Source organism: Anastrepha ludens, chromosome 4 (genome assembly GCF_028408465.1).
Source record: "Anastrepha ludens isolate Willacy chromosome 4, idAnaLude1.1, whole genome shotgun sequence".
Classification (NCBI taxonomy): domain Eukaryota; kingdom Metazoa; phylum Arthropoda; class Insecta; order Diptera; family Tephritidae; genus Anastrepha; species Anastrepha ludens.
In genome coordinates this window covers 92,721,304-92,734,064 of record NC_071500.1, presented here as the reverse complement: position 1 = coordinate 92,734,064, position 12,761 = coordinate 92,721,304, and the positions used below count along the sequence as shown (strand labels likewise).

The 12,761-nt window shown below is 35.3% G+C and overlaps 1 protein-coding gene across 5 annotated transcripts in view; it reads left to right on the top strand.

Moving 5' to 3' along the window:
* Nucleotides 1-12,761, top strand: part of LOC128860183 (rab11 family-interacting protein 3) — a 40,586-nt gene that overhangs the window by 16,795 nt on the left and 11,030 nt on the right. For 2 of the 5 annotated variants that reach the window (XM_054097478.1, XM_054097482.1), the window contains exons 2-5: nucleotides 8,276-8,410; nucleotides 10,542-10,995; nucleotides 11,064-11,191; nucleotides 11,828-11,866. In XM_054097478.1, coding sequence (XP_053953453.1) covers nucleotides 8,276-8,410; nucleotides 10,542-10,995; nucleotides 11,064-11,191; nucleotides 11,828-11,866 — 756 coding nt within the window. Of the gene's footprint in view, nucleotides 1-7,866; nucleotides 7,963-8,275; nucleotides 8,411-10,541; nucleotides 10,996-11,063; nucleotides 11,192-11,827; nucleotides 11,867-12,761 lie in introns of those variants that run through there. The other 3 variants (XM_054097480.1, XM_054097481.1, XM_054097479.1) reach the window with 3 other exon arrangements.

The window sequence follows — 12,761 nt, the reverse complement described above, 5'->3', positions numbered from 1 at the left end:
ATGTTAGGCTAAGTTAATACTCGTACAATATACATATTTATGTAAATACATATGTACCTACATACTTAGCTAAGTACCATATATAAATATATATAATTGCCGCCTACACCCTTTCTGGATGTATGGCCGAGCTCCTCCTCCTATTTGTGGTGTGCGTCTTGAAGTCTTTCGACAAATGGAGGAGCCTACAGTTTTAAGCCGACTCTGAACAGCTGATGGTTTTTTATGAGTAGCTTATTCATGGCAGCAATACACACGCAGATTTGCTATTGTCTACCGAAAGGTGTCCGCTAATAGAATAAACTTTTTCTATCATTTGGAGTTTCGTGCCCGGAGATTCGAACCTGTGCACTTCTGAATCGTAGTTACACGCCAACTTATTTGACTGTGGCGCCCATTCCCACGACAGCTGGTCCTACGTAACCGGAACAACCCGGATTTATATCCGACGAAGAACTGTTACTTCAGTAGCATTATATGGTGAACGTTTATGCGCCTACAACCACAACAATAACTTTTATGGCGTCTGCTATTTACATAAGGATAACTGCCGCGATCACCGTTGTCCGAAATGGCATTTCCAGCAGCATTTTCGAATAGTGCCAATGATGGTTATTTTGTTTTTTTTACAAAGGCAACTTTTTACTTCATTTAATCGGTAAAAGCAACTGCACTGAATTTAATATTAAGAATTATAAAAACAGAAAAAACGTCTGTCTCTAAGTATAAACTTTCTTGCTCTAAAATCAATTCTAGTATAATTCGTTCATTCAAAATTTGTGCAAATAAATCGATATTTTCACTCAGCACAAATGCAAGAAATTCCCATCGATTTGCATGCACATACACACATGCATCTGCATGCACATATATATCTTCATATGCTGAAAATGAAATATGTACATTTATAAACAAATGCAAAATGCGTACATACAAACAATGCCACCACAAATTTCCATTAGTCAATCGCTTTGAAGTAATGAATTCATATTTAGCTTTCCGTCCACTGGCCACGAGTGTAATGAGCGCATTTTGTATTTTTAGAGCAAATGAAATGTAAAATTTTGCTTTTAAATGTGAATTTTTTCTTCAGACTTTTAATTTCATTTTAAATTTCATGATCTCGTTGTCGGCCCATGTGTCAAAAATTCGCTAAATTTCTCTGTCGATCTATTTTTGGGTATAACTTAGAACATATGTATGTACTTTTGTGAAAAAGTTGTATCCTTTTGAAATTTTCGGTTCTGCTAAAATGAAATTTCAAATCAAGTTTTTTATTAAAAAAAAAGTAATACAAAATTAAACAGCGATTAAAAATGAAGCTAAAATGTGATATAATAAAATAATATAAAATAAAATAAAATTATATAGAATAATTTTTGAAATCGAATTTTTTACTAAATGGGCATTAATAAATTTTTGTATGTTGTCCAGTGTCTACGGTGAGACCGCGGCTGTCTTAGCCGAATAGGTTAGTGCGTGATTATAATTCAGAATTCGGAATACGTTGATTCGAATCTCCATGAAACATCAGCCGTAGCCTCTGGGCAGGCAATGGCAAACATCCGGGTATATTTCTGCCACAAAAATAGTTCTCATAAAAAAGACCATTTGCCGTTCGGAGTCGGCTTAAAACTGAGTAACATCAAGACGTACGCCACAAACAGTAGAATGAGCTCGGCCAAAAAGGGTGTAAGCGCCAATTATATATAAATAATGTAAAATGAATGATATAAAATAAAATTTGAATTGGAATTTTTTCTTAACTGAGCAATAATTAATTATTATTTTTTGTATGTTGTCCAATGCCTGGGTACTCGTATTAATTAAATAAAGTAGAAACATTACATTTGGTAAAACAACACTTAAAAAAAGTCTATAAATAAAATAAAATAAAGTTAATTGTTAATAAATAATTAATAAATAATAATAATAAATATTGTTTTGTTATATAAAATAGACAAAAAAACATTAAAAGCTTGATTAAATTAATAAAAAAAAATTTTAATAAAATGATATAAAATAAAATTCGAAACCGAATTTTTATTACACGGGCGTTGATAAATAATCCTTTATGTTGTCAAGTGCTTGCGTACTGTATGAAAACAAAATAAAAAGTAATATAAATAAACTTAAAAAAAAAATAAAATTTAAAATAAAAATAAAAATTAAATAAAAATAAAAATAAAATGAAATAAAATTAAATTAAATTAAAAAAATCTTCAACAAAAATTAAAAATAAAAAATATAAAATAAAAAAGTTAACAATTAAATGAAACAAATTTAAATAATAGTCTTAAACCGACTTTGTTATTAAATTTGGCCAATGTCTTATTTGTATGTTTATAAAAAGGTAATATAAAATAAACAAAGTTTTAAATTAAATAAAAAATAGAATTAAATAAAAAATTTAAAACAAAAAATGTAATTAATTTTTTTTTTAATTAAAAAAATAAAATTAAATTACATTATAAAAAATAAAGTTTTAAAGCTATTTTTTTAAGCTGAACACTAATTTTTTTTTTCATATAGCCTAATTTTTTTTTCCAACTGAATATTAATAAATATCAGGCATGCAAAATTCTTAGGGAACGTGGGAGTAAGGGAGATACTAACATTTTCTCCTATAGCCAAGTCGCGATCACGGCTCTGACGAAGCCATGGTGCAAATCAAAACTGGTCAACTCCTGCAAGGAGGCGATTAAATCTCTTAAATCAAACATAGAGGTAAATGAAATGGTTGATGAGCTTGCCAGGAAGGGAACTGAATTGGCCTCAGATACCTGCTATCCAGTCAGCGGCATCCCCTTGACTGTTGTTAAAGAGGAATTGAACAACTTATTCTCCATGCCATTCAATTTCCAAACTCGTAGCTGTGTTTACCGGTTATTTTACGATCAGCTCATACTCAGAAAAGCTAGGTTTACCATTTAACTTCCATGGCAGAAGCTGCGGGGACCTTTCAGAGAAAGAGACTGTTGTGCACTTCCTCTGTAAATGTCCGCATTTGACCGCTAGACGACTAAGGTCACTGGGTGCTTCTTTCTTAGACAACCTGGAGCAGTGCGTCAACCTAAATCCCACCAATCTTCTTCACTACATCAACAGCTCTGGCTGGCTGTAGATATCTGCCTGTTGGAGGTGTCATAATGCTATCAAAACAGCGCCTTAGTGCTACTTGGGGAGTTCCAGAGTGGTACTTCAACCATTTCACGTACCTATGTACCTACCTAATGTATGCAAACTCGTAAGTAAATAAAATAAAGAAAAAAAAATTATTACAAAAATTTTAAAAAATTCAATCAAACTAAACAAAAAAATAAATAAAAAACAATTTGTTACCGAATACATTTTTTCTGTGTTGTACAGTGTATGTATGCTCGGAAACTGTTCTCCCGTCAGACCGAAAAAATTGCTAAGTGACATTAGTTCACATTTTTGTCACTGTGTTTCTTCCCCGGCTTATTGCAAGTGTACTTTTATATGGGAATGCCCGTACAAGCGTGTGGTGTTGTTTGCTGTGACCAAAAAATTCGAATATGTTCGCTGCATTACACACTCTTTCAAGTTTTTCACTCAACTGCTGGGTTAATGTGTTTTGTTTACACACAAATGAATTGTTTTATGGCTTTTCAGATTTCGTTATTTTTATGAATTTTAGTTTGCTTTTTCTGCTGTCCACTACTTGCGGCTATTAACTTACACAGACCGTGTGCATGCACACGAGTATGTATGTATGTATTATAGTTTATGTGCACATACATATTTATGTATTTTTATTTCTAGCTGCCTCATCTGCCTGTCTAGCAAAGTGTAAATATTTAGGCGAAAAATGTGAAAATAAAAGTCAACACAAATATTTGTGCAATAGAAAGAGAAGAAGAAGAGAAGTGTGTGGTAGCAGCATTTTTGGCAGCCACTACCATTTAGGCCGCAATTCAGTCTATTCCAACAAACATGCTCGCGCTCATTTGGCTACCGCTGCTGTGGCTCGTGCCCTGATTTGGGCGCCCAGACAGCAAGGCAACCAGTTAGTTGGGGTACAAAGTTGGGAAGTTCTCAAAAAATGTTCGTTTTTTCTGTTTGTCAGCTGTCAGTTTTCAGTGCTTTCTAAATGCATACACATACCTATATATGTGTGTGTGTGTATGTAGATGTTTAGTTGCTCTTTATTGTTGTGTGGGCAACACATGTGTACTATGTAGAACTGGGCAACTTTTGACGTCGGCCCGCCTCAGTCAAATGTGTGTCTCTAGCGTTGTTGGAAACGCGCGCGCCGGAATAAAGTGTTTTCGAAAATTCTCAAACTATAGTAGATATTTGAGCTGAGAAATATATATTTTTGTGTTTTCAAAACTGTTGTGTGTGTGTGTGTGTGTGTGCAAAAAAGAATTTGGCGAATCTATATTTTGCTAACAATGGGTTCAATGAATATATAGACAAATTTGCGCAGAATTTAAATTTAACTAAAAGTATCAGAATTCATTCAAAAAAGTGAATTTATGTATAAGTGATGTGCTAAAAAGTAAAAGATAAATAAATAACTATGAATATGAGGATATTTAGGATTTCAGTTTTCCAATTAGCAAATTCTTTTGAGTTCAATAATAATAATTTGATTTAATAAAATTTATTATTATTACAAATCAGTTTTTATGATTCTATTCTCATAAACTTTTCCATTTAAATATTTTGAGCGAAATGCGTTCCATTTCATTTTTAAAAACGTTATAGTTAATGGATATGTATATATATATGAGCAAGGTGGCGCAAAATTAGTCACCCCAACGAAGGATTTATAAATTTTGAAGGTGTGCAATATAAAAACAGACAAGCAATGAAGTACAGGTATAGTTCAAACGAAAGAATTCCATCAATTAAAATCATTTTTTAAATAATTTTAAATTTTATTCAGTAAAAAAGTTATTCAAATACACATTTGGATGATTAGTTTTGCGCCACCTTGTATAAGCATTTTTAGTAGGGTTTTCTGCTGATATTCTTCTAAATTTTTTTTTACTTATATTAATTTTTTGTATTTATGAGAAACTTTTTCATGACAAAAATAGCTTGGAGGTTTTCCTTTGTCGGTCGAAGGTCGACTGTTTCTAGAAAAAACTTGTTCTGTATATTAATTTCAAGCTTCATGCCTTCTCTTGAGTGCCCAACGGGGAAGTTAAGGTATTAATTTTAAGAACATAAAAAAATTTAAAATTTAAAATTAATTAAAATAAATATTTTGTTTTTGGAGTTATGCGAATTTCATTACCCAAAAAAACCCATGGAAATTCGTATGGTCCTTGGGCTCCTTTTTCCATGGGTCCTGTCTATGTTGTTGTTGTTGTCAATTCGTGTTTGCATACAGGCATACAATAAGTATGTTTTTACCTTATAACTGCGCTTTTATTTTCACCAACTCCGGCTATCGGTTTTTATAATAACCATTAGCAGTTGTCCTCTATATCGGTGCTATATACGTTTTTAAGACTTTTCCTGATATAAGACTGAAGCAAAATCCTTATTGCAGAAATATGTCGAAGGTAAACTTAGTAGAGTAGAATGGGGTAAGATAGGTCATTTTTTTTTGGAGAGCTCTTGCTACGGTGTTTTTGCATTGATTTTGAAAAATAAGCAAGATTTTGAAAGGTTATTTATCTGCTAACATTTTGGTTATACTGACTTATGTTTGGCTAAATATTTTTTGGAAGCTGCATTCAATAAGACAAAGGTACTTTTTTTCGATATTTTCAAAATCGGGGGGCACGATAGGTCACTATGTGTGAGAGGAAAAGAACAATGTACATGGCTTGGAAATTAACGTTTTAACTTTTATTTATAGAGTATGAACACTGCACATGTAATAAAAGTTAGGAATTTTTCTTTAATTCATCACGCGAGCACGTAATGTTTCGAACGGAATTTTAAATTGTTTAGAGGCTGATCGAACACTAGCGCCATCTCGGACTGCCGCGATTGCGTTTTTTACATCCTCTTCATTTCGTTTCGGCGTTTTTCGCACATAATTACGCACCATTTTGCTGCAAAAACAATTAAAATTTATTTTATTCAATTAAAAGTAGTGACCTATAATGCCCCCAGACGGCTGACCTATAGTGCCCCCAAGCACATGTTTTATGTTAGTGTCGATATTTTTTTTTAAAACAATAATATCAAAAAACTAACACATTATTCGTGTTCAGCATTATTTTCTACGTAAAATAAAACTCACCTGACAAATATTTACATACATTAAATGCACTGCACCATAGAATAAAAAAAATGCTATGTCGGAGAAAAGCTCACAAAAAACTAAACGACGCCAGAACTAGGATAACTAATGAATGGTGACGGCCGAAATGACAGTCGCAAACGTTGTTCCCCACCACGTATTCAATTCACATAAGACGAGTGACCTCTGCAAAAACAGTGCGACGAAAACCCCACCTACCTATTGTGCCCCCATACCTATCTTACCCCATTCTACTCTACTTAACACTCTGTATTTTTTTTTTTTTTGATAAAATATTAAGCATGCCACGGCTTTTCGGCATCACCTTTTCATTCATCTTAATTAAGTCTTTTGTAGAGTTCGACCTTAGCGTAGAATGTTGCCGAATCAATATACCCCAATCATGGCGTTGCAGTTGTATCGTAAATATGTGGGTCTTAAAATTGCATATCTAAAAACCAAAATCAACTAATTTGCTGACAAATCCATCAGTTTACTACTGGTGTTAATATTATAGCCAATGAGGAACTTGTATGATTTATTCTATTAAATACCAGCATCACAACTAGAATATTAATTTCTCCCATCTCTCTCTTGCCGCTCACACTGCATTTCCACTTCTTTAGCACACTTGCCAAAGTGTGATCGGCCAACAGTTGTTTTATATGTTGTATACATTCATACATACATTTGTATGTATATATCCACAAATTAGATAAGACATGTTGCTTGTCAGATTGTTACTGGTCGCGCGCATGGTTTGTATACAAGAATTCGCAAAGCATTTCACGCCTGTTAACCGGCAATGACTTCTCTACTGGAGAAGTTAGAGTGTGAATACAGTTTATTTGTATACGAGCATGCAAGTGTTTATGTGTGTATGTATACATTGTACGATAATAAATGAGTAACGACCGTACAAGGAAGGGGTTAACTATGAATGAAGGGGAAATAAAAAAAAAAGTCTACAAACAAAATTAAATAAATACCACAAAAAAAAAAACAATTAGTATTAGAATATGAGCAACTTACTAAATAACTTTGCATTTCTTGACAAAGTTGGAAGTGTAGGAAAAATTAGCTCTTAGTCGTTTATAGGCAAAAGCGGGGCTGGGATACACCAACGCTGAGTACTACTCAACTCTAAACATTGAACATTGAATGCCGCCGCCGCATCTGCTATTAACACCAATGCGGGCGTGAAAAGTCGTTACCACCAGTCGCTCATCGGCGCCTCCCTAAAAGCATATAAACAATTAACAGCAACTGTTTTACACCGATCTGAGTGTGCAGCAAAGTTCAGTTGTTGATGAGTGTGACTGCGCATAAGACGTGTGTAAATAAATATAATTTTAAATTTTTTATAAAAAAAACCAAATTTATTAAGAAATGTTTATCTACATTCAAGCAGCAGTGTAACGGGGGCCGCGACCCAATTCATATCATTTTTGCGATGGTGAATCATAAATTGTAAAGTGAATTTGAATTAGAATTTGAATGCGTGCCAACTAGCAAATCGCACACACACACACGCATGCACTTAGAACAGTTTAAAATTCTGTATTCAAAAAATTTAAGGAAAAATACGATTTTCCAAAAACTAGTCAATTGTGTCAAAAGTCTATAAAAAAAAGGAATAAAAACTTTAACAAATGCATTTTAAAACTCCAATGGCGGATGTGTTGCTAATTGATGATCTACTCGGCGATTTGCGTTTACTAAAGAGCGATTGTGTTAGTATTGTCATTAATTGAAATTAAAGAAAAACCCACAAAAAAAAATTAAGAGTTTATGAGTTTGACATTTGGCCTGCGAGACGCGGCAACTCGCAAATGATAGCCATTATACAACAATGTGATATTTATACGACGCTTTCTTATTCTTCTTTCTTATTCGTAATACTCGTTTAATATTTAAGTTGCTTGCCGCTTATCAGTTGGCTGCCCAACAACATTTGCCGCTCTTCTCTTATCAACATTAGATGAATGCTTATACTCGTGTACTCACACTCATACTCACCATCACTCTCTCTCTCTTTCTTTCCAGCTGGAACTGCTGCAGCGTCAAGTCACCGACTTGGCCGACACACAGAATATCGCCGAGGATCGCACGACGCGCACAAAGACGGAATATGCTGTGCTACAGACACGCTATCACATGCTCGAGGAGCAATACAGGGAGGTGAGTAAGGAATTAATTGATATTTTTTGCTACGAAAAATTACTTACAAATACTTTAAAGTATACGCAAATCGACTCAGAAATTTTGGGCTAAAAGATATCGTCTGATAAAGCTTGAGAGTTCCTTCAAGCTTCTTCAGAGACTTCCCAGAAGCTTGGAATCGAATCCACAACTTTTGCACTAACAACTAATTTGCGAGACTCTTTCAGAACAGTTTTAATTGGAAAATGTAATGGGGAAAATTTTGTTCCTAGTTCCCTGTTTAGAGAGATTTGACCATCAGTCGTAACAGGCGGACCACCCAAAATCCCATTGACCAGAACCCTTCTGCGGGCTTACCAAATCCCACATATCGGAAATTCTTAACAAGTGGGAGAACTCGGAGGTCATACGTCCCTGACTGGAAACTCTAAGACAGAAGCAGGCTGAACAATTTATACTTCCTTTTGGAGGAATGTCCAATAAACTCTTAAATCTGAATAAAGAAGTCTTACAAGCTCGCACTTGTTACTTAGTCTTCGTTATCATTTGAGAAAACTAGGATTAGTAGAAAAAAGTGTCTACCCTTTCTGTGACCTGGGCGGTGAAACACCAGAGCACATCCTCTGTGAAGGTGCAGCTCTGGCAAAACGAATACACACTCACCTTGCTGATACGACTCTTGGTCCATTGGTAATATTGAACAAAATGCTCTAAGAAGTGCTGAAACTCATTATATCCACAAACAGTTTAAGTCGACCATAAACGGCAGATGGTTTCTTATGAGGAGCTTTTTCATGGCAAAAATACACTCGGAGGTTTGCCATTGCTTACCGATCGGCGAGTGTTATTAGAAACAACTTTTTCATTTTTTTTTCATCATTTGGTAATTCATACGCGAAGATTCGAACCTCTGCACTTCCGAATGGCAGTCACGCACTAATCCGATCAGCTACGGCGGCCGAATTTAAATCCACTAGAAGCCTCCAATGATAGGCTCGCGAGCAAGCACAATAGAACACATTAGAGATCGCAGTGCACTATGATACAATAAACCTACTCAATCGCTCGTCGTCGTCATGATCGATATTTTCTAACAGTTGACCCAGTAAACGAGCTATTTCGCCAGGATCGGATCAGAAAGAAAGAGATGGATTTTAGAAAGTTTGTTTAAGCGTAAAAGTGAGTAGGTGGTTAGTTATCGAACGTCTTCTTAGTAAGCGTTTGGTCGACTTCAAAAAGGATTGAAAGGGAAATCTTGTCCACCTTGTCCACTTGATCTAACTTGCATCTTGACTTAATCTGTCTAATACTTTCAAGGGTGGAGTGTTTGTAACCACTCAAATGGCATGACTTAATCAGTAAAGCCGCTGTTCAGTGTCTTGTCGGCACTCTTCGCAAACTAAAAAAATCTCGAGCAAATCTCTTTCGATTACACTTTGTCTCTGCTCTCTTTCTGCTTTTCTTGAACTTGAAATGTGGCTTTTGTTGGGCTCCCTTGCTTCATTGTTAACCTTGGAGTTTTAAATTGAGGGGCATTGTATCTTTTTCTACTTGTCGCAGTATTTTTTGCAGTTTCTACTGCTCTCGACACTCATTGTTCCAATAGACATAGACACAATTGTTCCCGAGCAAAAAGCCGACAATTTCTTCATAAAATTTAAATATAAAATTATAGCCACGCTTGCGAAAATTTGTGCAATGGACTAAGCGTAGAAGTCAAAAGTTCTAGTACCAGTGATTAAGTGTCTTTATCTTAAAGACTTTCGTGCAGCATAATCGCCAAAATGGCATAGGTATCATAAAGAGTGTAGCATGAACAACTTTCTTTCCAGAGCAACTTTAGAGAAAACAAATAGTTTTTAGTTTTTGTTTTTTTTAGTCAGGAGGTGTGAATCAAAATGTTAGAAACATCATCAGAGGTGCTGTCACACCAATGGTATGCGGGGCATGCTCCCACTAACACTATAACATTCTTGCTCCTCGGCTGATTTCCACCCTGGGTCCGCGTTAACATATCTTCAAGGTGGAGCCGCGTTTATGTCATGCAGCTGTATTTGTAGGTCGGCTTTACTGACACACCCAGACTTAAAATGTCCTTTTATGTGTCAATTTTATTTCCAACAATTAATTTACTCATTTCTTCATCTAGTCCGAGCTACGCGCTGAAGAACGTCTGGCCGAAGAACAGAAACGCTATCGCGAACTACTGGCACGCGTTGAACGTGAAGCGGCACTCCAAAATGAAAATTGCCAAATAAAAATCAAAACTATTGAACTAGAAGCCAATACATTGCGCGAAGAGGCGCAACGTCTGCGTGTACTGTGCGACAAACAAGCCAACGATCTGCATCGCACAGAAGAAAAATATGAATTGGCGCGCGATCAAATTGTCGCTCTGCAACAGGATCTCGATGAGGCGACGCAACGTGAACGCAGATACGAAGGAGAAAAGAAGGCGGCCGAAGAGCTGATGTTGGAATTGAGTAAAGAATTGGAACGGTTGCGCGCTGAAACGGGTCCAGCGCTACCGACCACCTCACCGGAGACAATAAGACTGGAGGAACTGCATCAGGAGTTGGAAGAGATGCGGCAAAAGAATAAAGGTATGTTGAAATCAATATGCGGATCTCGGAAGCTTTTGTAAATAATAAATATTTCATAACTGCTTTAGCTTTGGAAGAGCAAAATGAGGAGCTGCAAGCGCAAGTGCTCACACGTGGCGTTGAGGAGGGACGCAATCTGCTTAACGGCACGCTTAACAGTTTGGCGCAAGAGCTGGAGGAAATGTCACAAGCACAGGTAGGTGGTGTCACTTTTTGAAGTTTCCTATGGAGAGTTTTAAGAAAAAATTTAAACTATTTCTATTCTACACTGCCTATGAGCTTTTGTAGTCAAGCTTTTATCGCTCTCTAACCCCCGTCGCTCATGCTTTCGCGTACAAAACTGTACACAGCACTGCACACGCCGCATTTAGCATAGCTTAGCATAGTTCGAAGGCTTACACACAAATACACACACGCGCAACGTGCACGCACACTGCAGGAATGCTTTTGAATACGTTTTTTTCGCAAGTTAAGCTGTTTCAAAGCTTTTCACAAGAGTTTGAAGCTTTTAAAAAGTAAATGAGGCAAGCGGCTAATATCGAAGAATTAGTAGATTTATTTCGATTTTAATTTTTTTCATTTATTTATTTTTGTTTTATGCAGCTTCTCTTCAAAGTCTGGCTTTAGTTTTAAGTTTGTTATTGAAGTTTTTAGTTTTAATTTTTTTTTTGTTGTCTTTTGTCGTTCGAATTTGTTTCTTGTTTGTTTCGTGTCCGCACACGTGCACATATTCGTTTACACCGTTATATCACTGCCATTATCTATGTATATGTATTCGTGTATGTTGTTTATTATTTTGTATTCTCCTTTCTTTTATTTATTTTTATTACAGGATTCTGTGGATTCAGCCACATTAGCATCCCTAAGTCAGGTAATAATCAACACAGCGCGAAAGCAAACAACAGAAAATTCGAAAATTGTTCAGGTTTATGTTGGAATGGTATATAACAGTGGTTTTGGATTGGTTATTGGTTAATTAAAAAATAACTAAACTTAACATAAATTTGAATGAAATAAAAATTTAGAGTATGGAATAGAAAATTTAAATAAAGTAGCGCTTTAATGGTATCAAAATGGCGCTTGAGTGCTACTTGAGGGGTGCCAGACTGGCACTTCAACCATTTCACCTACCTACCTAACCCCTTAAAAGTTGCTTAATAAAAAATCAGTAAACATATGAAGAAAATACGGCAACGAAATGGTTAAGGGTAATCGGCTAAACAGAAATAGGGCTTGAAGCTCCAAAACCGTCGTCCAACCTCAAAACAAAGAACCCAAAATGTCGATGAAAACTACTTTCGCGAGCCTAAAAAACTTCAAACAAAAAACCAAACAATTTCAAAATGTCGATGAAAAATACTTTCGCGAGCCTAAATAACTTAAAAAAAAAAAATTTCAAAATGTGGATAAAAAATACTTTCGCGAGCTTAAAAAACTTTCGAAGCAAATTTGTCGTGAAAAGTCGCTCGCTGCCCTGCACTCTAAATGGCAAAAAAAAATTAGAATTTGTTGAGAGAAAAAACTGTTATATTATGTATTTTTTCACTTACTCGTGGCAAAAAGTTTTTTTTAATGCCTTGTCTATTTGAAGTCTGATTAAATCACAATATGAGTAAACTACCAGATAATAGAATTTTGTAATTTTACAAGATTGCAGAGCAATGTGTACCCGAAATTTCAAGGATTTCAAGTTTTTCAGGCGTTTAAAAGAAATCTGCTCATAAAAAAGGTGCTCCTGAAAACTAATGCCTCTCATTATGAACCCA